Source organism: Misgurnus anguillicaudatus, chromosome 8 (assembly GCF_027580225.2).
Source record: "Misgurnus anguillicaudatus chromosome 8, ASM2758022v2, whole genome shotgun sequence".
NCBI lineage: Eukaryota > Metazoa > Chordata > Actinopteri > Cypriniformes > Cobitidae > Misgurnus > Misgurnus anguillicaudatus.
This window is the reverse complement of record NC_073344.2, coordinates 4,864,888-4,892,386: the sequence shown is the minus strand read 5'-3', so window position 1 is coordinate 4,892,386 and position 27,499 is coordinate 4,864,888. Positions and strand designations below refer to the sequence as shown.

The 27,499-nt window shown below is 37.7% G+C and overlaps 1 protein-coding gene across 2 annotated transcripts in view; it reads right to left on the bottom strand.

Annotated features, from left to right (window-relative positions):
- Positions 1–27,499, bottom strand: part of lpp (LIM domain containing preferred translocation partner in lipoma) — a 220,647-nt gene that overhangs the window by 86,481 nt on the left and 106,667 nt on the right. For both annotated transcript variants that reach the window (XM_073870155.1, XM_055213457.2), the window contains exon 5: positions 19,055–19,177. In XM_073870155.1, the coding sequence (XP_073726256.1) occupies positions 19,055–19,177 (123 nt within the window). The remainder of the gene's footprint in view (positions 1–19,054; positions 19,178–27,499) is intronic.

Below are 27,499 nucleotides of genomic sequence, written 5' to 3'. Positions count from 1 at the left end.
GGGTTCAGAAAGTGCAGGAAGGAGTTTAAAAGTGAGTTTGTCGGTGGGCGAGAATCTTCATCGCAATCCCTTGTTGCTTTCGGTTGCCTTCGCTCATCCGTGTCACAATCAAATTCAGCGAGACGTAGTAATTGTCGTCTCTTTAGGTGCGTTGACGCACTCGCACAATAAAAGGCAATCGGGCACGGACTAATGTGAATATCTCCTGCCACACATATTAAAAAACAATCTCTGCTTTCCACACTTAAGCAGTTATGGGCACCCATCTTAGCAATAGGTTGAGATAAGTTACATTAAATAGGATTCAAGATGTTCCACTGACAAATGGCCTCCTGCTGTTTCGAACTTTTGCACATTTGAATATAAAATACATCTTGTAGGAGTGGAAAGGTTCATGTGATGGAGAGATTAGCCATAACAGATATCGTTCCTTCAGTAATTAAATGTTAAGCGCTGCAAACAACAAAGACAAAATAATTATTTCAGCTAATATTAGTTTCCCTTTGAGTCAGACACAAAATGTTGTTACTGGACTCTTCACGCTCTACAAGAGTTTCGTAATCACTATGTTTGTCACTACTTTCAAACTTACATACTGTATACTATAAATTGACTTTTTCCTCACAAATTAGCCTACCTTTTTGTTTGAAAAAATAATTAATGGGTAAAGAAATGTGTCACCTAAAAATGAAAGTATATCTTTATTTGCACTCTTAAGGGGACACCCCACTTTTGTTTAGATTTTTACTGTTTTGGAATCCATTCAGCAGATCTCCGGGTCTGGCGGCACCACTTTTAGCATAGCTTAGCACAATCCATTGAATCTGATTACCATTAGCATCCCGCTAGGAACTATGCTATATTATTTTGGTGATTATTCTGGCGTTATAATCAAGGACTTTGCTGCCGTAACATGACTGCAGGAGACGCAATGATATTACGCATTGTGAAAAGTAGTCTCCTTGGTAACTTTCAATAGCAGGGGACTATTTTCGGGCACTGCGTAATATCATTGTGCCTCCTGCAGCCATAGTACAGCAGCGAAATCCTTGATTTTTATGCCAGAATAAGAATATAGTTCCTAGCCATATCTGCCTAGACAATCCCAACTTTTAATTTTCCGTCAGTCTTAGTAAACAATGTAACTACCGAAGAGTCAAGTTACGAAAAATCTTGAAACTCTTTGGTTATTATTTTAGCGCGATGCTAATGGTCTAATCAGATTCAATGGATTGTGCTAAGCTATGCTAAAATTGGTACCGCCAGACCCAGAGATCAGCTGAATGGATTCCAGAACGGTAAAAATCAAATGTTTAATTCTAGGGGATCTGGAAAGTGGAGTGTCCCTTTAAAAAATATTGGATTGGTTTAACCCATGGTTAGGTAAATATTAGTCAGAACCAACTATGTGTAACCCAACCATAGGTTAAAACAACCCAGCACAGTTTTATTTATAAACCATCAGTTGGTTCTGTCTACACTCAGGTCATTTGGTAAAATTAACCTAGAATATGGTTATATTGGACCCAACAATGGATTAAAACAACCTAGCATTTTGGGTTGAAACAACCAAGTAGGTTAAATTTCAACTCAACATGTTGGGTTCATCCCTTTTTGACCCAGTGCTGGGTTAAAATAACTAAGCATTTTTAGATTCTAATATTTACCCAACCATGGGTTAAACCAAACCAAATAGTCTATTTATCCTCCTGTTGCTACAGACCTACATACTGCTATTTCATCTATAAAACACAAAGTTTCTAAGTGAAGCAAAATTTCTAAAGATCATTCACACAGCTCTTTTCATATAGAGATCTGAATCTGTCACCGTCTACATTCTCAAGCGATGTGCCTCTGAATCTGATAAGTCAGGTGAAGGTATTACCAGGAAGCTTTAATTGAGACTGAAGCATGCTTCATATCAATCACGAAACTGTCCATCAAAGAGATCCTTCTCAGAAAAACTTTAATTTACACGACTTGAGTGGGAGTTTGTTTTTTTGAAATTCCACATAGGGGGCTTTCATCTCTCCTCTTCTGTTTCATTATGAGCTTTCGTTCCTTGCCCAACTATATTCTCCAACAGTTTCACAGAAACTACAGACAGATACATGTATTCTTCAAAGTACTGATGCGTGTCCACGATACGAAGACATCAAAGATGTCAAAATGTCATATGCCACGGAATGACAAGCGTTGCATATGAATGTTACACATTCACCAATCACCTGATTTCAGGGAAATACTACTAATAATTTAGTGAATATCAACCTTATGCAACTTTTAAGGCCCTTATTTAACACCCAGTAATTTATCCACTCAGCCATAGAATCCCATTCGCTCAGAAAAGCCACAGGAAATATTAATGAGAAATTGTTTGCCAGATGTTTCTCATCCACACAAAACAAACAACCCATACATAATGACCATTTCTATTATAAATGAGTGACTAACTTCCATGATTCTGCTTTCAAAAGCTCTAATCTACGCAGGTTTGGATATTATTATCAACTCTGTCGAAGAGATCAAGTTAGGTTCAGACATGTTTCTCAACAATGTCAAAGCCACCAGACCCCGCAGTGACCAGTCAGTGCTCTCAATTCTCAGTGGGAGGAGATAAAGGAGATCTTGCTAATATTTGGTGACAGAGCTTTTGAGGGCGAGCAGTTCAGCAATGTTGTTCAGAGGGCAAACACTGTAATGTGACTACTGCATCTCCAGATTCAGTCAGGCTATATAGTCGAGTATAAGACTAATGTACAGTGACTGGCTACATGGGGTGCCAGTGGGTATACTTATTAGTCGGCTGCTGCTGTCAAAACTCTGAATCTGCTACCATGTTGACCTTAAGATCAATGGCTGCCACAGGCAGTTAGGCGCTGCATTCCCACTGGCCCTCCTTTCACACTTACTACACACTGAAAAAATTAATCATTCACTTTACTCAATATTTTAAGGCAAGTGGTTGCAATCAATTCACTTAAGCTACATTCAAACAAAAGTTTTTTATTGAATTTTACTTTACTAATCTTTTTTGTTTAAATGTAGCTTAAATAAATTGATTGCAACCACTTACCTTAAAAATTGAATGAATCATTTTTTTCAGTGCAGTATCTGGGCGGCTTAGTGGGTTGCACAGTAAGATGGTCCCCGGTTCAAGCCTTGTCGGAGTACCTCTACATTTTACTTTAAATTCTTTCTTTTCATTTAATTTATTTTCATTTTTAGACAATATTCCTAGTGATATTTTAAATATTTTATCTCATGTATCAAAAAAGTATACATTTTAAAATCTGCTTTCGAACCCTTTGGCTTCCATAGGCTGCTACTGTATGAAGATTGTAAACCCACATACTGTAACTGGAAACTAGTGACTCGTACAATTTCAAATCAGAAGTACGTCACAAGGCTCAATGCAAGTAGTTTATTTTAAATACTCAACTCAAGATCTTCCTTGTTGGCATACAACCAACCACACAATGCTCTTAAAACCATGTACAAGAGGAAACTGCGAACCCACAACTGGTGAAAAAACAACAACAACTACATGTATTGAACAAACATCAATAGGTTTGAAAATGTGAGATTTTCAATAAATAAGCACAAAATATGGTCTGTCCACCACACAGCTCTCGTATGGCTTAAGCAACCTTGAAATACAGCACGAGTCATAAAGACCACTTTTATAGGTATTTTATGGTACTTTTTATGAGACCCAGTTCGCTTTTGTCGTATAGACTGCTTTAATGTTCCACAGACAAAAGAAACACAACATGAGCAAATAAATAAAGACAAACAATTAGTAGTTTTAAATTAATATGCAAATAAAAGCTGACACACACAAACACCTTAAAGTGGATGTAAAAGTATAGTCAAATAAGCCGAAATAAATCTGCTCTTATCATCTGTCAGACATTTATTGAGACTGATTGTGTCTATTCTATCTGTAACATACGAGTGTGGAGGAGATGTACAAAGCAGTATTTATTTCTGTACAACAAGCTTCTGGTATTTTTGTACAACACCTCCATAGTATTAAAGCAAAAGCTTTTTATTACCATAAAAGGAATTATGAAAATAACTAGCCCTTACTAAAAAGCACTGTGGTTATAGGATATAGCAATAAAATCAGATAGTAAAACGGATGTGATTTCATACACTACGTGGTAAAACAACAGTTACGGGTGTAACATCAATATGGATCAATGCACCAATCAAATGTCTAATGATACGATGCATCGATGCACACATAAAATATCAATAGTGTACCTTAATTTTGACACTCTCCACCTTCCACACTTCGAAACGTACAAAGGTGACAAGTTTATAAATGTAATTATTGTATGTGGTCTGAGGGCTTCCCTCCCCGTACGTATTTTTTGCTATTTGCACATTGTCAAAAATGTTTCTGCATACTATAACAACTTATTTAAGTAAGTTGCCCAGGTTACATGTATTATATTGTTTGACATGTTACATGAAAAAACTTGCCCCATGCATCAATTCGCATAATATTTACCTTAAAGTGTGTTCAATAAAATCAGAAACTGTGTTTTCCATTGATGATATGAAATTGGGAAATGAGTGGGAAATCTGCTCGCAGAATACGGTGTTGGATAATGCAAGCCTGATGTCGTCCTCCACCTAGACGTGACTTTTTACTTTGTTTTCTGTCAGTTTAAAAAATCTGGCATCACACAGATATGATGAAGAGAATGGAGGAAGTAATTTTACAGCACGTCATACCGCTGAGGATATTCAACCCTCACACTTTATAGCGGTTGGCGCATGTGATGATCTTAGGGGCTCATTATAGTTGTGCGTACGTCCTACGGCATGGCCTCGATGGTGTATGATATGTGCCGGTTTTCATATATAGTCTGTGTCGACGTGCAAACACACATGCAGACCGCTGGTAGGAAGTATCCACGTATGTAACCACAGTAGCAGCGTGACCGTCAATGAAGAAGCACCTTGGCCAGTTTAACCCTCAAATGAAGAAGAAACAGCAGCTTGTTGTGCATGTTATGAGAAGACCAGAAGTGATGGAAGTAAATAAACAGCGACTTTTGTTGCAGTTTCAGCTAAATCACTCCTCAACTTGGCCCATCTTTGTTCTCACTGTCGCAAACGGAAATAACTATGACACTTTTTTTACATGACGGGAGACGTTCTAGTGGACCAATCACCGCGCTTATTGTCTGCGTAGAGTTGACACGCTATTAAAAGTTTGCCGAGGTGCACGTCGGGCTACGCAGGGCTATGCAATGGCTACGGATAACCTACATAGCTATGACGTAGACCTTACGCATGACTATAAATTGGACTTTATCCATAAAGTTCTTAACAGTGACGTTCTGCGCCCTACTTTGCGATCTCTCCACGCGCGCCCCGCCGTTTGAGAACCAATGTACTAGAAACATCCTCTGCCCCATATGACAGCTACTATAGCGGCAACTAATCGTATGATATGTATATGACTATGATGAAACAATATGCACATTCTAAACACCCAACATAAAACGTTATAACATAAAACTGAAAAAAAAACTTTGTCAACACCATCACTCATTAACAGTGCATCTTATTTCGTTTGGTATTTGCTTTCGGTTCCTTGTATCTTTTAATGATATGATCAAATTTAGATATTTAGATGCATGTGCATTTAGGTGTGTGTGGCAGTAAGCCTTAAGCTAGAAGTATAGTCCCGTTTTACGCATACACAAGGGTCCGTGTACAGTGTGTGTGACGCAAATTCCATCATCAGAATACTACGTGCACACTGTATGCGCATCGCCAGATTTTTGTACCCAAGCATACTTTGTACATGTATGTTGGGTATACGCGTACAGGAGAATGTAGTGTGGAGCTCAGGAAATGCACAGCATTTTGTCACAATGCGGATGGATGAACATTAAAAGTTTGCTAAAACAAAAAAAGCTGGTGGTTGCCTAAAGGGGATCGCACACCGGCCGCGCAGCTCGTATCATTAACGATTAACATTGGCTGCTAACGTATATTTTGCATTTTGAAGTAGATGCTATCTGACGAAGCTCGCACTATTTAATGTGCACTTCCAGTTTACTATACCTCCAAGTTGTCGTAGACGTGACTCGACGCGGCACGGCGCTGAGCTGCGCGGCCGGTGTGCGATCTACTGTACATGAAAACTTTTGTGTATAGACCGTTTCAGCAATAACAACATAAACAAGCGGCTGTCGTGGTCCGCACGTAAATTTCGCATAAACTCCGCTAAGAATAAATAACAACAAAGTTCTTTTAAACGTAGTTTATTTATATAACAAGCATAAAAACAACACACAGATTACCTAGGAAAGCAAAACATTTGTTATTTTTGACAAGGCATTTGTTCAAGAGATCAGTTTAGCAACTAGTCAGACCATTAAAAAACGAAACCGGAAGTAAGGTTCGGAACCAGACGTGTATCACGTGCGTCCGATGAAACCGTCTATATGAGTTTTCAGTGAGTCAGTGAGTTATCCCTGCCTCCTATATACACAGTGCTTGGTGTAACATAGTTACAGTGTAACTATGTGGAGGAAGGGTAAGTATCTTTATTACATAAAAAACTATAGATGTTTAAAGTTATGTACAGTGTACAGTATCACAAAAAAGGTTCCTACTGTATAAGCTACTGTATCATTCCCACTGAAATTGCCACTGGGGGCTCTAAAACAGCAATTGGTTTTCTACTGTATAAAGACTTTTTATATGAATATAAATGCACTTACTTTGTAGATGTAGATCATTTGTTTGGCCTTTGAGGGTCACATCACCTGACAGCTATCCCTCACTTTTTAAAAGGCTGCTACGCTGCTGCATGTCACTTTTGAAATGTGTTTCATGTAAATGATTTAAATGTCTAATGTATCTAATCTACTGTACAAAGGGCATGTGACATAGTTTTCAAATGTTATAAGTAGATTTTCAGTAATTGAGCCACATGACGAAAATGACAATTCACATTTACAGTAACATCATTAAATCATTTACTGTATATCAAGAACACATGCTCAGGTCAGGAAAAAGTCTCTGACTTGAAACCCACATGGCACTAACCCAAACATTGCAGCGTAAAATTAGTAAAGAAAGAAACTTCGCTTGCACGGTCAGCAAAGCTGCTAGCATACATGATACGCAAGAACAGAACAGTAAATGACAAGTTCTATTTCTATAGGCTCAAGTCCATTTCGTCAGCTCATGTAGGCACACAGACATCCTGACAGAGGTTTATGAACAGGAGACTGAGAAAAGACAGAGATGGGAAAGGGTTTAATTGAATAGAGAGCCTGAAGTGGACCGACCTGTCAGCACTTTAATTGTCATTACAGAGTGCCAGTGATGTAACTCACCCTGTAAACATACTATAGAGACTAAAACAGAGTGGACACACGCTGGAGACCACTGTGGCTGAAAAGAATGAGCTCAACCTTAATGTAAGTGCTTTCTTTTCTCTTGATAACATCAAATGTAGATGTGAGGTAATTATTCACAATATCATGAGCTTGTTGCACACTACTAATATCCCAAATGACTGTACCAACCACAAAAGAAGGTCTCTGAAAGGGGGCAATGGCTGAAGAATGGAGATGGCTGTAATGTAGTGAGAGAATTTAAAGATTTCAATCCTCAGCAACCCATGAGAAATCTTACAATAGTTGAACGAGAACAAGAGACCACCTAAATGTGAAACTTTTCTTTGACTGAAGTGATTTTTAAAGGAGTTACTTCCTTAAGTAAGTGACTTCAGTTCACCCGATATTTCATGTGGTCTGAAAAGTTGAATAAAAAGTTAAAGAGTGGGTAGAGAGGTAATGTGTGGCATTTCTATAAAATACATTTTTAGTTGTAATCTTCACATTTAAGAATCTTTCAGATGCTTTTATTCAGAGTGACTTTTATTGCATTTAAGCGATGCATGGTTGAGTATGTGCATTTACTTGAGAATTGGCCTTGGTGATGACGGTTGAGCTCCAGGAAAGCAAACTTTAAATACACAAAGAAGTCAATACAAATAGATTAATCTACAAATACACTTTTACTGTAGTTGACTTCCTACATGATAAACAGAAGAATTTTGCCACTTACCTATCTATCAAAAACAAACAGCATCTTGAAAAAATCAAAATAGACCAAATCAATGGCTGGACTGTGGGTTCACACCAGACGCGAGTTCAACGATTTGCGCAAGTAGATTACATACAAAGTCAATGCAAAGATGCGATCAGATGTGGGGTGATGTGAATGACTCGATATGCGCGCCGCATTTGCCGCGAAAACACGCATGACACGAAAATTCGCATATTCGCATGACACGAAGTTAAATCCCGCGAGTAATCTACAGCGAGTAACGTGATGCCCCGCGTTTGGCGTGTACGTAGCATAAGTGGGTAGCACCTTTACAGCAAGAAGGTCCCTGGTTTGAGCCCCGGCTAGGTCAGATGGCCTTTCTGTGTGGAGTTTGCATGTTCTCTTACATTATCTAACCATTATTTCAAACTCTTAATGCATTCATCTATCCAACCATGAATAATCAAAAGCATGGATATGTGTAAAGCATGGCTTTGGTCTCACAAGAAGCAGTCCTAATAGTAAGGAAGTACTTTTAATGTGTTCTTTTACTTTAACGCTTACAGGGTTCAAGCAAAACATAATTAGGAGTGACCCAATTGGTTCTTTGAGTGTCTTTACAGGGAACCTTACAGTACATTAGGCCCTAATTAAGGCTCCAACACAGCAAAATCAGTGTTAAATTAACTTTTGTCCCACACCTGCGAGGAGGTGGAATGTGCACACAATTACTTGTTTAACTATCATGACACATCATGATATTCAACACTGATACTTTTTCAACACTTTACACACACACACACCTCATAACACCTGTGTGAAATGATACCGTACATCCACAACTGCAGCTGAGGAACCATTCAACTTGTACTTAACCATGTGGAAGACTTGAATAATGCACAAGGGTACACAACTCACTAAGAGGCTACTTCCAGCCTAATGTCTGACAAAGGTTAGTCAACAAACAAAGAGTCGGGAATGGAAACAGAGAATTTGTGACTGTGACGACTTGTCAAAAGAATTCAAAATCCTTTAGGCCAAGTGCTTACCTCACTTAAAACAGGCCATGATATGACTCCAATGAGACCAATTAAAAAACACAAACTAGAACAACAGCTACTGCTATCAAGTCATTAGCTTGGTGTTATCTACAATACATTATTAAGCAAAGTTTAGCGCTCACATGAGTTAACACAAACACATGCAGTTTTGCACTGCTCAGCAAGTGAAGAACCAATGACAACCTTTCTACTGTAACATTATGCGTTTCATGCCCGATACACAGTACAAAACTGTTCTTGTAGGCTAAACCTACATGAACATCAGTTGAAACAGAAGCTTATATTCTTTTGTAACGTACATATTCTTATCTAACAGATTTAAACTGTATAACTTCATGTATTCCTTTCACTTTCTTTATCAAGCAGAGAATAGTAGTAAAGGCGACAGTGTTGGGACAACACTACAAATCTTGATGGTTATAGGAGGAGAGGCATCAATATTTTATTGCGAATACAGTAGCCTAGCAGCTCCCCAAGTGCAGATATAACAGACTGGCCCATAAAAGCTTTTCAACTTACAGTAACATTTACAGTTAATTTTCAAGTCTCTTGTGGGGTATTACAGGGAATGGTGGCTGAGGTCACAATTTCCTTGACTCACACCGCTGAAAATGATTTCAGCTGGAGAAGTAGAGGTCTTACCAACTGAACTATCGGTGTTTGTAAATATACAAGAAATATTACCAAAACCGTGGGTAGAAATTTGACTGTTTTTAAATAAATGCACTCAATAAATCAAAGAAAATTGCTTTTCTTCAGATTTTTATAAGGGTCCTCAGGTTTTGATTTTACCTCGGCTTCAGAAGAATGGCAGTGATTAAGTGTTTGTGTGAATAAGTACCGATGCGATTTCTGACATTACCAAATGAATGCAGCGTGTGTAGGAGTCAAACAGCAAAAACTGCCAAAACCCCAAATTAAAAGACAGTCCAGATAAAAAGTGCTTATAAAGTTTAATGTGGGTTTAACCAACAAATCCTGGTTTGTCTTTTAGGAGGTGTTTTGGACATTTGCTTTACAACTACGCAGGAACCGTGAAAATTTGAGAAATATTGATTAACCCTCATAAGCCCCTATTTCCTGTATACGTTAGAGTTCCTTGGGGGTAAAAATGACCCCAGAGATTAAAAGAGTGATTACAAAAAATATATACATTTTTAATGATACAAATAATATATCTTTTTTTCGTTTACTTCCCATCTATACATTAATGCTGTGTTTTGGGAGATCTGAAGTACTTTTGTACCCGTTTACCACCCAATTCCTCAGCTACACCATTAGCTTGCCTGTAAAAAAATATTTTTTTATAAAAAATTCACATAAATAATGATCCAAATTCGATTTAAATTGTTTTTAGATATTGATCTAGGTGTTATGTGTTAAATTAAGCCATTTGGTATTTAGAAAAAAACATAAAAGAATTACAGTTTAGGAAATAAATCATTTTGACCAGCAGATGCCCATAGAGACCCATTCATTTTACTGGATGTGGCCAACTGCTCAACATCACTACTTTAGTGATACATTTTGTGAATTTATGTTTATATAAACATTACAAAGGACATTAAAAATGAACATTCTTTCAAATAGTAGTATTTTTTGTAGTTTTTGATGAATTTTGAAATGTTTTTACAAAATGCCACAGAAATTTGACTAAATGTAAGTGTGTGTGTGCGTGTGTTTGTGACTTTGTCTTTTTGTGTGTGTGTCTGTGTCTTTATGTGTGTGTAAGTTTTACTGTGTTTATTTGTGCGTGTGTGTGCGCACACACCTGTATGAGCATTTTACATCTTTGTTTTGCATCTGTGGCTGTTTTTTGCCAAATTCTGTAAAAAATGCTCTCTGTGGCAGTCACACCTTTTTGTGTTTGTGTGTGTCTGCTTGTGGGTGTGTGCGCGCGCGTGTGTGTGTGTGTGTGTGCGTGTACGTGCGTGGGTTGGTCTATGTGGTTTACAGGGACATGAATAGTGTATAATGACATGTTTATTATGCTATAAAGGTGGTTTACGGGGACACAGAGAGTGTGCCCATAAACGGAAAAGCTACAAAAAGCATACATGGTAATTTATCATAGATTAAAGACTGGCAACAGGTTTTTGTGGCATTGGGGTTTGGGATTGGGGTAGGTTAGGGGAATAGAATATAACAGTTTGGACAGTATAAAATGCATTGCGTCTATGGAGATGTCCCTGTAAACCACATACACCAATGTGTCTGTGTGTGTGTGTGTGTGTGTGTGCAGGGGCGCTGCTAAGGATTTTGGGCCCCATGAAAAGAATCTTGACAGGGCCCCCAACACATCTGAGACTTTTTTCATATTCATTTACATAAAATCATGCGCTTTTATGGTATTTTGACTACCAATGGGTTGAGCAAATTTTTCTTGAATTTAGTGTTTAAGAAAAATTTTCAAGATTTTTTTGCTTACTCCATTGGCAGATTTTTTTGCTTGTTTTATGCACAAAATCCCTTAAATGTAATATTTTTGGTCTAAAAACTAGACTTATTTTCTTGGGTCGTTTTGCTCCTCATGAAAAAGCATCTTTATTGAAGAAATTTTTACTGAAAACAAGACAAAAATACTAAGAATTTTTTCTTGAAAATAATTTTTTGCAGTGTGGTAATTATCTTTAACACTAGAACGAACAAGGCGTCATTTTGACCGTTTGAAATTTGCATAGTCAATAACTTTGTCTAAATAAATCACGTGCATAAATAAACGTGCTTACTTGTCGAAAAATGCTACCTTAGAGACCTGGGGCCTTGTGTACAAAGCGTGCGCGTTAGCACAGAAAAGTGCCGTAGGCTACGATCATTGTCACGGACGGGCGGTCCACTAACAATTTAGGCCTACTTACAAACCCACCTTTTCTTGTGAAAAATTGGGTAACATAATGTCGACCCTTTGCCTCTTTCACTCCTTATTTTTTTCTCTTTACGTTTTTGACTTCCAGATTTTTGAGGCATATTCACTTCCTTGTCAGTCAAGTTGATATTCTGCCGGCACTATAAGTGAGGTCAAGCTGTGTTGCTTGGATTATACAATTTGGGCAGACTGAACCATTTTATGACAATTGAGAGGGGGGAAAGGGGCCCACAGACGTTTGTGTTTCCTAAACAAATACATTTTTTGATACCAGGAAACAGCAAAAAGAATAATTAAAAGTTAATAATTTTTACTATTAAATATTTTTTTACCACCACAATTTTGGGTGCTTCTCTGGGCCCCCTCTTGCTTGTGGGCCCCGAGAATCATCATTGTTTACCCCCCCTTTACAGCACCCCTGTGTGTGTGTGTGTGTGTGTGTGTGTGTGTGTGTGTGTGTGTGTGTGTGTGTGTGTGTGTGTGTGTGTGTGTGTGTGTGTGTGTGTGACCATGTCTTTTCTATATTGCATTTGTGCTCTAGTACATGGCCTACCTTTCTGTGTTAAAATTTTCAGATTTATTCTGGATGCATTGATTTATTTATTTTTTGACAAATAAGACGAAAAAATGCTTTTTTGCATTTCCCATTCATTTCAGTTGGGGTAATTTTTATCCCCAAATGCCCTCTTTTGGTACATTTTTTACACCTCTTTACAACAACCGAATCAAGCCCAGTTTTTTTAATATGAACCTTGACAAAGTCACAAAATCTTATTCCACTGAAATGAAGGGAACCATGTTTTTAAACTAAAGAAAAGTGGATTGGGGGTAGGATTGACCCCAAGGGTCTTATTAGGGTTAAATCACTAAATAGTTGTGCAATACTGTATTTTTTCATGCAAAACCATGTGTTGCATCCATGGGACAATACACACCTGTTTATGCACCATACTTAATGTACAGTACAAAATTCACATTATTTTAAAGAGATGTGTGTAAACTTTCATTGATCATTGAGAGTCAAATAATGCTAAAACTGGACACATAAGTTCTGTATAAATGCAGCATGATGTTAAAACAATTTGGTTTTGCAAGTCAATTCAACGTATTTTAAGTTTTGACCTGTGAATAGTTGACATAACTTTTAAAAATCAATATGGGAAATTGTGGGAAACATTTTTTTTTTCATTTGTTTAGAAAACATCAGCATGTGCAAATAATCAACATTATCATCTCAAATTTATTCTTAGTGAATTTCCACCTGAGGGAGCAACATACATCAAGCCAAAACCCAAGCTGCGGATTCGGTCAATGTTAAATATTTTAACGTCATAGAGGAAAAAACCTGTCACATAATATTACTACCTACTTCATGCAGATACTGTACAGTTTAGCACTTCATAATATTATGCCACTCAGTGCTTTTGAGCTTAATTAAATGGACAAGTGTTGCAAGTTCATTTTTAGCTTTACTTTTGATTAAATTTACAAGCATGTGAGAGAGGTCACAACAGTCTTTTTTATGTTTTAGTTTTTCAAAATGAGCCCTGCCCCTAAATGTTTAAATTCAAAAGAGATGCTTTCTCTTAAATGAATCCTGCTTTTGTGAGCTTGTACTATATGTGTGATGTATACTGTATATGTGTAAAGCTAAGTCTGAATGATTTGGTTGTTCTGAAAGGGGAACCTAGTGATAAATTACAAAGCTTAAAAACTTACAAACAAAAAACATGACAACTCAGTGGAATCTGAATATCTGCAATTTATGCACAGGGCTGAACACACAGCAGCATGGTGATACTGTTATTATTGTTCTGATAGCAGACACCTGATTGGATAATGGTAGACTGTGTTCATTGACTGTCCCTTTGCGCCTCAGGTAGTAACTCAAGCTGTGATGATGCCTCTGTTTTGACACCCGTCTGCCCCCCTTAATCACTTTGCTTCAACCGATATCATTAGCTTGAACTGTTCTGGAAAAGTGTAACCGACCATGAGCAAGAACAAGATAAATGTAGCTCACAAAACACATTTAAAAATGTACTGTTTTGCATGAGAATTTGCCTACGTATTCCAGTCTGACAGTAAAAATACATCAAATAACTGCTGACAAGGTCAGTGTTATATAAAAAAAAAAGTTTTGACCAGCTGCTTTTAGCTTGATTGGTTAGGCAATACGAAGAAGTTTTATATCATTTTGAAAAGGGACCTGTAACATCTACGACGTACTATAATAAAAAAAAAATTATAACAGAAAAAGTTTTTTACTGCATCATTAAATGGGCCTTTACAAAGATTTTTTCCTTTGTTGTTTTGTTGTATAACAGACCAACAGACAGACATACATATAAAAACCTATTTTTATTTTTTCTAACAAATCATATTAAGTATTACTGTATTTAAATTGTAATGAGAGATATAACGTAGAGAGAGGTTTCTCTTGTGACATCACTACTGAAAATTTTATTGCTTTATATAAGGATCATATATCATTATTACCACAGCACATAGCACCAACCAAAGCAAAGGAAACTGCTGAAAAGCATCGGGTTAAGTTGAGGTATAGCAAAACAAATTCAAACGCCATTTCAAACGCAAGAGTTGATAAAGCAGGTTCCTTTACAGGAGTTTCTATAGCATGCTGGGATCAAGACCTGTTCCTCAAAACAGGAATAACAGAAAGAGCAGGTCTATTGATTTTTGAAAGAAGGCTGCGGTTTGGGAGCACTGTGAACTGAGGACACTGATACTCTCTGCACAAGTGTAAGATTAGAGGCGGAGCAGCTGTGCCAATGGTCTTAGCTATAAAACCTGACACAATAAACAAGCCCAGTCACACACAACAAATAACTCATACAGGATAGTCAGAGGGGGAAAAAGGTGTGCCAGATCATCTTGACGGATTAAAAGGTCCATCAAAATTAATCTGTCAAAAGCTGTATCAGGTAGACTATACTGGATGTAAGTGTGTGTGAAACAGAAGTAGAAGAGGGAGATTTTAGGTGTTGGTAATCTAAACATTAAATTGTATCTCACTTAGCACATATTTTCTTAAAATGTAAGTAGTGAGTGCTTGTCCATGCATAACTCACTGCTACTATGCTTTTAATGCCTATATGCTTTCTCTGACTTTAAAGGCGGAGTCCACGATGTTTGAAAAACGCGTTGGAAAAGGAGACGGGCCGACTACCAAAACACACTTATAGCCAATAAAATCAAATCAAATGCTGGGTTGCGTTTGTGTGGGGCGGGTCTATCAACAGAAGGTCCAGATTCTATTGGGGTAGGGGCGTGTTTGTTTAGGTGATTTCAAATATCAACATTGGCTTTCAAACATCATGGACTCCGCCTTTAACTTGAGGTTTCTAACTGGTTATTGATTCTGCGTGCACACTGCCAGCGATTAGCAATGGCGGCGCAACCCGTCTTGTTCATTTCAATGGGAGCTTGGCCACATCTGGTAACACAAGTGACAGTAACCTCTGGAGACAGGAAGTGGGCGTGTCCAGCTACGTGACAAAGCAAAGAAAAGTTCAACTTTGTGCAAATGACGAGTGACCAATGAGAGCAAAGCATTGGAGTTCACTTCATCCGTCTTTCGTCATTACAGAGAGGATGGTTACTCATTTGTTTATAGTTTTTACTACGACAACCAGAATTAGAAACGCCACCAACCTCATTAAAAGTGTACACGCAGCATATGGTATTGCTAGGTGGTTTATAACGTTTAAAAGTCAAAAAAGGCAGATGTCCCCAAGATATGCCTCAGGTCATTTTTAATTGTACTGTACATCTATAGGATTTCTGCAATAGCAAGCACCATTAATTAATAATAAATTTATATTTTCTAAAGAGTATATCAAAATTATTGTTGTGACATTCCCAATTTCTGGGGAGATTTCCAGACTCAACCATGTGCATATAGATATGAAAGTGAATTGAGGTGATTCCACGAATTACCCCAATACAGAAACTTCTCAAGAGTGTTTTTTCGTAAAGCTGTGTTGTCTCTGTCTGGTCTATACAGATGTGTATAAATGTTTTAAGTCTTACCGAAAAAAGCTTTCAGAATCCTTTCTGTTACGTGTACCTCTCACAAGGTATTTTTACGAAGATCTGCACTTACACTATATTTTATTCAGGAAAAACGTACCTGCCACTTCAGAAATACGCAGGTGCATAACACTGCACTGCAAAATGTGTGCTTGGCAGTGTGCATAGTTGTTTGTGTGCTTTGGTGTGTATGAGAGTGTGCATGTATTTCTGCATGTTTACAGTAATTGTTGCCAAAAACAGCCACTCTTGGTTGAGAGCAACCTTAATGCTTTTACTGCCTTTGCCAAAACTGAGGTCAAAGCCTGCTTCATTCTGAATAATCCAGAGATTTTGTCTGAGACACTGATATCTGACTTCTGACCTCATACCAGCGGTGTCTTATCATCATGACTATGTGTGATGGGAAACACAACTATGTCTCAGATCTACAGGCTTTGTAAAGTATCTAAACCAGGACGTCTCTGAGTGACTGCAAGAATAGATACTTCCTCAAAGGAAAATATCAACAAATGAGGGCAATTAGACATTAAATGCCCATTGGTCCCATAATTTATTTTCTTTAAAAAAAACGATATGCCTTCAAAACCATTACTCTATAAGTGTATATACATTCTTCCCTAATTTCTGTTTACTAACTGTACGTAAACGTTACATTTCCTGGTGGCATTAGAAACACAGAATCTGTCAAGCCAAAATGCAATATAATAATTCTAATTATCCAACATAGTAAGTATTTAATTGGCTTTGGAGATAACGCACACACTTAGGCTTTCAAAGGCTTAGGCTTAGGCTTTGGGCCTGTTTACACGAGAACGCTCGAGGGTGAAAACATAAAAATATTTTATCGGATGTGCCTTTCGTTTACACGGTGACGCGTTTTGGGGCTTAAAAACGCAAAAAAGTGAAACCACCCTTCAGAGTGGAAATCTTAATAACAATCTACCGTCGCGTTCTCGTCTAAAGAGTAAAAACGCAAAAGTCTGCTCATGGTGGCATTTGTCGTGTACGCGTTTACGTCACAGGCATGCGCCAGTTCAGGAAAATAACAACAAACATGTCGGATTATTTCCATACGTCGGACCTTCAAGTTGCCATATCAGCTCTGATAAATATACAAGAATCTTTCCAGCCGTTGTACGAAATATTCACAGCTAGTATTACTGATCAGAGAAACTGTTGATGCGCCAATTCGTCGGAGGCAAACCAGACGGCTTTGGACGAGACCTGGGAGAACCAGGAAGAAGGTTGTACGCAGGCACACGGACTTGGTGTTGTTGTGTGTCAGTGCTTAACATTGCCACCTGGAGTGCATACCACATCGAATATCACACACTTTTGCGTCACCATATGCACGCAGATTTCCCCCTCAAAACGCTCGTATAAACGCAGAATAAAAAGTGATAACGCAACAACACTTTTGCGGTTTCTTTTCAGATCGTTTTCATGTAAACGTAGCCTTATGCATCATGATCAGGATAGGTTGTGAGGTATAACCTTATTGGCTTTATAAACAGTACTTATATAAAGTAATAATGCCTGGGCATTTCTTGTTGTGAATGCTGTAAATCCCTCATTTTAAAGAGTTGAACCAACTTCATGTTGCCATGACACTGTCATTGACATGTCATTGTTTATGCGTCTCATTTATCATTTTCTACACTGTAAAAAATGTCTGTAGAAATTACAGTATTAATGGGTATTACTGGCAACTAGCTGCCAGTAACTTACTGTAGATTTTACATTTATGTTATTTACAGGCAACATTTTGTTCAAAGTTAAATGAACATGAAATTTTTTTTGACTTTATCATCTACAGTAAGTTACTGGCAACCAGCTGCAAAATTACAGCAAATTTTTTAGAGTGTAACTGCTTCAATCTAGTTTGCAACATTTCTCGTCGTGAATGTTGATATGTATGTAAATCTCTCGTTTTAAAGAGCTGAACCATTAATTTTGTTGTGATGACACACGCGTCCTCACTACGACATGTCCATTACGGCATTGTTTCGTCGTCTTGTTCACACAGAGGGTTTTCCGTGTATCTTACTAGGTCCTTTTTCCGGCAACGATCTCAGAAGATTTACGGGACGTTTTTGCGTTCACACAGAAGCTTGTCTGGCAATTTTACGGGTATTTTCTGGGACCAAAGGTCTGTGTGAATGGGGTTTAAGTAATAAACTGTGAAAGTGTGTAGTCGTAAGTGGCTACAGACATCTATTTAAGGTCGAGAGTTTCGCATTTGGAGAGTCCAGTTTGTTCAGACTTTGCGTTCAATAATCATTTCAAAAGAGTTCCTTTCAAGGACTCCAGAGATCAGCAAATGAAGGAACAGGAGCTGCTTGCCAAAAACAGGGTGTTTCTAAGTTCACAGACAGCACTCTCCATTATTAAGTTTTGGCCATGTAATAAACCAAGCTCTATCTGTGGTGATGTTTTTCAACAGGAGGGACGTAGTTGTTCCAAATGCGACAACATTGACTCAGAAAGCACTGGCCTACATTCATTGTGTGTTGAACTATTTAGTAAAGTGCCCTAGGGCTCAACTAGAGTGTCTGCTCTTAACTTCATTTGATATCTATTAATGATATGGGTCATTATAATTTTAGACTCATAACACTTTCCAAAAATGAGAAATGAATGGAACACTTACAAATTTCCATTTGCTTTTATCTGTCTATATGTACAACCTAAATTGTTTAATTAGCCATTATGGTTTTGTGTGTGTGCGTGCCTTCGCATACATTTATTCATTGCGTCCAATAATGCTACTAAATAAGTCAGAGAGATAAAATAAATACTAAGTTTTAAGCTTTAATTCTTCCCTAGAATTAATGCAAAAATTAAATGTGTACATAATACAGTATCTACTTTAAAAATTGACTGTTTAACATAATCAATGCTACACTTGCCCAATGAAGCTGCAGTGGCTTCCTAAAGCTGTAAAAACTTCAGTTTTGAGGTGTGTTTGTAATGAGCGTACCTGCGGCACTCGTGGTTTGTATGGGGAGCTGCTCTCTAGGTCAGCGAGGATGCTGGTAAGAGAGTCAATCTCAGCATCCAGACTGGAACGCCTTTCTTCTAAAGTTTTCCCAGGTCCCTTTATCTAAAACACACAGACACATCAATTGGTAACACATCAATTAGCAAGAAGTTTGTTTTAAGTAAACTAACCCACTTTATCACACTTGAATGTAGATGCTGAAAAAAATAATAAAATGTTATGTGCACAATTACTGCAGCTACTATACCATTTGAGTGCTTGCTTTAACTCAACTACAGCGGTAGAGCATAGTGGTAGCAGTACTAAAGTCATGGGTTTAATCCCCATGGAACGCATGCACTGATAAAATATAAATGCAACGTAAGTTTGGATATAAAACTGTCTAACATTTAAATGTAGTGTCTTTGCTTGTTCATTAAAAATCATCTTGGCTACACATGAGGTGAATTGCTGCTGCAGCACAGTAAGAAATTATTGTCAGGGTAAAAAAACATTTTGTGATGCAGCTGGTGTTACATTAATTGTGTCAATCCATACTGTAGCTCTCTCTCTCTCTAGCTAGTTTTTACTCCTGTGAAGGTTTTACTTTCTCTTAAACTGACAAAAAACTTTAAAAATTCTTTAAACATGTTTACAGCTAGGTAGCACTGCATATCCATAAATAAATAGGCCTGTTGTGTCATCATTCATTCATCTTGTATTCAAACTGTACTTACTTAGACTCTATTATACAGTGTATTATTGCATTATAAATGGCACAAAATAAAATATAATGTGGTGACTTCCAAACATTCCCACAATAAAAATTCCCTAACACTACGCTGTCAGAAATAAAATGGTAAAAAAATGGTCCCTGGCGATATTAGTATCTCAAAAGTACAAACTGGTAACAAATATATACATATACTGTACATATTAGTATGTTCCTGCCCCAGTGACAGTTTTGGGCAATTTTTCACCATTTTTTGTAGGGCTGCTTCCAATCTACACTGTTACAAGTTTGGGAAACATACATACAGTATTTTTTGATAAAAAATAGTGATATCAGAAATAGAACCAAACATGAATAAACGCTTAGGAATTATAAAGTGACCAAAACTATTTTACAGTACTTTAGGCAAAGGTAAAGTAAAGTAGACCTATCCCAAATTTGCCTAGACTGCAGTTCTGAACACTCGGATACACTAACCTAAAGGATTATTAGGAACAATTGTTCAATTTCTCATGAATGCAATTATCTAATCAACCAATCACATGGCAGTTGCTTCAATGCATTTAGGGGTGTGGTCCTGGTCAAGACAATCTCCTGAACTCCAAACTGAATGTCAGAATAGGAAAGAAAGGTGATTTAAGCAATTTTGAGCGTGGCATGGTTGTTGGTGCCAGACATTAATGGGCCGGTCTGAGTATTTCACAATCTGCTTAGTTACTGGGATTTTCACGCACAACCATTTCTAGGATTTACAAAGAATGGTGTAAAAAGGGAAAAACATCCAGTATGCAGCAGTCCTGTGGGCGAAAATGCCTTGTTGATGCTAGAGGTCAGAGGAGAATGGGCCGACTGATTCAAGCTGATAGAAAAGCAAATTTGACTGAAATAAGCACTCGTTACAACCGAGGTATGCAGCAAAGCATTTGTGAAGCCACAACACGGACAACCTTGAGGCGGATGGGCTACAACAGAAGACCCCACCGGGTACCACTCATCTCCACTACAAATAGGAAAAAGAGGCTACAATTTGCACGTGCTCACCAAAATTGGACAGTTGAAGACTGGAAAAATGTTGCCCGGTCTGATGAGTCTCGATTTCTGTCAGAATTTGGGGTAAACAGAATAAGAACATGGATCCATCATGCCTTGTTACCACTGTGCAGGCTGGTGGTGGTGGGGTAAAGGTGTGGGGGATGTTTTCTTGGCACACTTTAGGCCCCTTAGTGCCAATTGGGCATCGTTTAAATGCCAAGGACTACCTGAGCATTGTTTCTGACCATGTCCATCCCTTTATGACCACCATGTACCCATCCTCTGATGGCTACTTCCAGCAGGATAATGCACCATGTCACAAAGCTCGAATCATTTCAAATTGGTTTCTTGAACATGACAATGAGTTCACTGTACTACTATGGTGGAACGGGAGCTTCGTGCCTTGGATGTGCATCCCACATATATCCATCAACTGCAAGATGCAATCCTATCAATAACATTTCTAAAGAATGTTTTTATCACCTTGTTGAATCAATGCCACGTAGAATTAAGGCAGTTCTGAAGGCGAAAGGGGTTCAAACACAGTATTAGTATGGTGTTCCTAATAATCCTTTTGGTGAGTGTATATACCCCAAATATTTTCAAACACTTGATAAAAAGGCGTTAAATAGAAGGGTATTCTGAGATCACGAGAAACAAAAATCTCAGTTATATACAAATTAATAAAACAATTCTATTCACACTTGATCTTGACAACAGTATCTTTTATAATACACTTTAAGGTTATTCAAGGTCTTCCAAACACTTCTTAAGCAAAAGCAGCACATAAAGTCTAAGTCTTGGATGAGCAATACATCTGCAATCTTTGACTCCTGTCCTTTATGTCTGGTAAAGGGGCAAAGAAAAAACATATCAAAGGCATTTGAGGAATGGCGGACCTGTGACAAAAAAAAAAGGTGTGAGGGACACATTTTGACAGGGTTCTCACTCCTCATCAAAGGGGAAACAGCAACCTTCTCCCCTCATGGCTGAAGGACACTTGTATCTCTTCTTTATCCTCTGTGGATTCTTCCCCTTGCCCTCATCTTTACACAACACTAGATAAATAAAAGCCTTTTTGTGTGTGAGTGCTTGACATAGTTTATTTGGTTTTGTGAGCGAGTGTTTGACACATTGCAGCATAGATTGAGGTTTTGAGATCTGTTGATTGAGAGAGTTCAGGGTTTTTTACAAAATATTTGCACATACAGGATAATAAAGGGGCATTCCCCAAAACCTTTAGGCTGAACTGTAGAATACAGTCCTTAACAGGCTGGAAATTAGATTGATGAACAAATAGGTCAGATCAAATTTGAGATAACAGCTACTGAAATAAAAAAAAAACAAGAGTGAGTAGGTAAACAGTACAACAAATTAAATAATGAAAAGTGTCTAGGGAGACAAAAAACTATTAGAAAAATATGAACCCCAACATACAATATCATATAAATGTCATTTAAATGTGTGGCTGAATGTTTTTAACTGATTGAGAGGAAAGATCACCTGAGGACTTGAGCTTAAAGGGCCAGATCAGTGACTAACTTTTGCTCTAAAGTTATTTGTTTGGATTATCTGTCACAACCTATTACAACCCTCTATCAAATATGCCTCTATTTGGAACCTTGTTTGCCCTAAAAAGCTATCCAGCCAATGAGGGGAGAGGGCAAACACATATTTACATTATTAATGTCAAAGTCCTGAACCAAGATGAACTTCAACTTGAACTAAAAGCAAACATATGATGAAGTATTATGTGACCTAAAACAAGTTTTTTCGCAATGTAATTACCTTATTGATTTAATTAACAATTATTCATTTAAATTATTTGTGTTCATAAAGTAACCAAGTTAAGCAAACAAGACGTTATGGAAAAATAAAAATATAATTAGAAACATACATGTAAACATGAGTTAAATAGCAGGACAGAGTGTTAGGCATGAATCTAATGAAGCATTTCTATTGGTTATGTAAGCCTTCCTTTCACATGCTAGCGAGCATCTCGAGGAGAGGAAGCTGATTTAAGAGTTTAATGAAAAACCACAGAGACAGATAAGTGAAGTTAAATAAAGACTGCATGTGTTGCTATGCGTTCTGCTACGGGAAACAAAAGAATTTAGGCCAAGTATCATTTGATTATTCATGTTCGCCGCTGCACTCCGGCCTCTTCCCCCTGTTAGTTCTGCTTAAGTGCAGAAATAATTCAACATCTCCTTTTTCATTCATGAAAAATGTAATAAACTGGAATTAGGGAAAGCTGCGGGTTGAGTGGATCACATGCAAAAATATATTCCTTTCCCGTATTTGCCTTTTTTACAGTGAAATTAAATTATGTAAATATTCTTAAAACTGACAAAATGTTCCTGCGTAAGACATTAAGACATTTGCTATTAGACCATTATCTATTATTATTTATTTAGGAAAATTTGTTTTTGATTGGCAAATGTTGAAAATAAGCCATATAGTTACAGTCAGCATTTATTTACAGTAGTTCATTTTAATTTGTGGTTAACTATTGCTAACAAATGGAACCTTTTATGTTACAGATACATGGTTTGTCCAATGCAATCTCATCTCAAAACCAGGTGGAATTTTGAACAAATGTACAACGACTTTAGTATAATTTTACTTTGAACATAAGTAGTGCATTGTTACTTTTGACCATGTCAGCTGGGACGAAAGAAACACACGGGTGGGTCAAAAGTAACACAACAGAACAAGATAGATTTTTGAGTTACACTTGTTTTTGTATACAGGACTATGACCTTGATCATATGTAACTGCTACATATTTTGTCATTTATCTTTGCAAAAAATCATTAAATTATATTTTCATTTCAAATTTCAGTTTCATCAAATGTTTCAAAAGCAACCCGACAGTACAAACTTGAATTGTTGAGACTAAAAAATGTCAACCGTTTGAACACTTTGGGACAGACTTACTAAACAGGGCACATTCCAAAAAAGCGCAGATGGGAGTGGTAATATCTGTGGGTTATTTACTAAAAAAGCGCAAATTAAATAACACAGGTACAACGGCTGATTTCTATAACGACCATTAATTAGTTCAGGGTCGTAGTTAAGCAGAGCTGATGTTAATTGGTAATGCGCTTGAGTTCAGCACTACGGACATCACAGCTAACGAAGCCATTGGACACTGAAGAGTGAAGGTTTACAATAAGATTTGAAACACCTGGTATTGTGTGACTTATCCTACTGGCTCCTTATTTTATTTACTTCAGCAAGTAATAATTAACATGGCTGTGCAAACAATATTTCTGAATAATATGTTCCTCTGGCATTCCAAATAAACGATTAAATGTTAATACAATCCTCTGCATTGTATCCCGCGTTTTTGCTCTCTGTGATGCCTCTTTTTTTGCAATAATTTTAGCCATTTCAAGCGCAAAGTAATTTAAAGGGGTGGTTGAATGGTATTGCATGCATTCTGACTTAATAACACAGTTATAGAGTTGTTTCATCATTCTAAACTTAGGCAAAGTGTCAAAAAAAGCAGATGGGCGTGTTACAGAGTATTTCAGTGCTGCATGCACTTGCCAGAGTTCATACAAGTTCATTGTTTTTGGATGTAAGGAAAAGAAAGCCAGCCTTATGAAAACAATAGATATAGTTTATTATCCGGGGTAGCAGCGGAGTTTTGCTTGTGTGTTTGATGCGCTAGATTTTCCCAACCGGGTCATGAGTTGGATGCGGGAAATAAGACTTCTGTCTTCTGTTGGAAATAGGCGTGTGCATATTATATAAATGACACGAACATGTAGTGAATCATAACTTAAACAGTGTTATATAGGATTGCATGACTCGTACTCGCTCCTCCCGCAGTAGTATCTGCTCCTTCTTCATTTTTCATACGTTATCGGAAAAATTTGGTAAAGCTAATCTTTCTTTTATAAATCTGATTAAACTAAAGACTCTTCGGAGATATAAATGATGTAATACTACTCTATAGGTACTCCAGATTAACATCAGAAATGCAGAAACAGCGTGTGTTACGTGAGCCTTAAAGCTTTTTCGGCGTTAAATAACCGCGCAAATACTAAATAATCGCGCAAATATCCTTCCAAAAATCTTGCGTCTGAAAGGGAAACTCCTAGAAATGCATATGCAATAAGGCCAGTCGCAAAAATAACTAGACGTCACCTTTTTAGCACTAATGATCCACTGCACGTCTTTTCTAAATCCGACAGTCATTATTTAATGCCAAAATTATACAGGCGCAAGCTGTTAGTAAATCTGGCACTATAAAAATAAAATTAAATCAAATTAGAATAATATAAATTTTCAACATAAAAATTCATGTAACAAGTGTTACCTTTGTCCCGACATGAACTCCTGACATTTAAACCCAATTTCCTTTTTTATTTTGAAAAACTCTAATGCTGCGTTTACACCAACCGCGTTTCAGGTGTCAAAATCGCATCTACCGCGCCTAGTTTGCCGCTTGAACAGTTTGAATGCATTCGCACGTGTAGAGCGAAGTAGACGCGCGGAAAAAGCAAGCATTTGACGTGCGTTAGAGGCAAAATCCTCTTCTTGTGGGAGGGGCAAGTGCTATGCGGTTGTCTGTTTGCAAGATGACTGATGTTGTGCATTTATCGAGAGAGTTACCGGATTGTATTTGGTAACCTTACTATAGGGGGAAAATAAACGGCGCGGGTCGATAAACGCCACGTGACTCAAAAGTGAAATGTGTATTTCAACTAACCAGGTTGCCTGATGTCCTCACTGACACTCTTCCAAGCGAGGTCCTTTTTATTCCTGTCGCTATGGAAATAAGAACTTGTCGTATAGCTCCGGCCTCCGGGTGACTGCTTCTGACAATATCATGTGTTCCTTCAGGTTGAATAAGTGACTCCGGGCGGGGCTACCACCACAGCAGCAAGCAGGCTCCTGATTGGTTAACGTGGCGCGAAATTCCGCCAAAGCTCAAATTTTTTAACTCGGGCGTCAGCTGGCAATTCGCGTCTAACAAAAAATGCACAAAAAGCACCATTCACGCGTACCGTGCGAGGCGCTCAGTTCACAGCATTCGTGCGAACTAGACGCATCGAACTAGACGCGTCTTACGCATCGCGCCAAACGCCTCATATGCGCCGAATCAACGCGTCTTCACATTGACTTAACATTGAAATCACTCGCGCTTCACGCCTCTACCGCGGTTGTTGTAAACGCAGCATAAGAAGGCAAACTTCAGGATGTGTTAGAGCACTAAATAACCTGTAGATTGACATGAAATGACAAACACAATGCGTTATAAGAAAAAAATGACCGGTTACAGAAACAGCTTTCTGGACCTACACACGCAAAACCATGACAAAATAATGCAATATTTGTCAGCTCTGTCAAGGGTTGCTTGCTAAAGATGCTGCCATAGTTTAGAAGGAAAATGTAATTAGGGCTTGTAGAAAATCACTGTGTTACTTTCGTATACTCCATAATGGGATTCATTACAAAAATGGTAATAAAGATTTTTTTACTCCTTACAGCCTGATTCCTTTTCTGTACTAGCCTAATTATTCAGTGATAACACTGTCTGCTGTACGCTGACTCCATAGGGCTAAATCAACAAACATGATGATTCCCTCAAGACAGACTTTCTCCCATGCAGAGCGACGTTTGTGGGAAAACGATCCGATAGTGGGTTTTATTACAACATGCCTGTAGTAACAATCTGAGCGGCAGATAAAGTGTCCTTATTAAAATACTGCAGAGGCATTGATGAAAAGTTTACAAGTGTCTCAAAAATAAACAGGGTATCTTGTTGTCACGTATGGGTGACTACATCCTGTCCTGCAGCAGGTTTGGTAAGCTTGCAACTACATGAACTCGCCACTCTGCAGAAAACTATAATTAAATTGATTCATGTTATTTTATAGCCTATTTGCTGTGGGTTATAACTCAAACATATTTTGATATTCTTGATATTCTGTTCCAGTATGGCTCTGATCTGCGCTTTAATACAGGCCTATTTTCTTCACCATTTTTTTTCATCCAACATTAAGAAGCTGTACGATTTGAGGAATCATACATACAAGTAACAGGCTAAAGTTCAACTGTTATGGGTTAGATGTTTGAATTTATAAGTACAACCTGAACAATAGTACAAGTGATTCATTAGCTAGCACTCATTAAGTTTACTTAGCAGTAGAGCTGCAGTAATTTAACAAATTTGGTAAAATTACTGTTTATTTCTAAACATCTGTTTCAGTTTTACATGTATGCATTTGTAAGTTGCTATTAACCAAAATGACTTACAGTACATGTGGGATATATTTTGGCTCAATTTGGCCAATTAACGACCTTGTCGTTACTATCCGCATACCCAGTTCGGATTTGCAATGTTTTAAAGAGGAAATAATCAAAATGTCTGCCACAACACATTTATTTTTATGACTTCAGTAAAAACTGAGTATTATTACACTGTATAGAGACCATTGCTTGTTTCTGAGGCAAAAAAACCCCGAATAAGTCCCTAAGGCAAACATGACAAAAGTGAACCAATAGGTGTCAGTCTTCCCTATACCCTAACTTATTTCAAAACACATGTACTAAATGTACTAACGTGAGATATGAACAATTAGGACACAAGCCTTGTATACAGCCACAACATGAGATGAAGTCTTGGCTATTCTTTAGACAGCATGTATTTGAGCTGAACCTGAA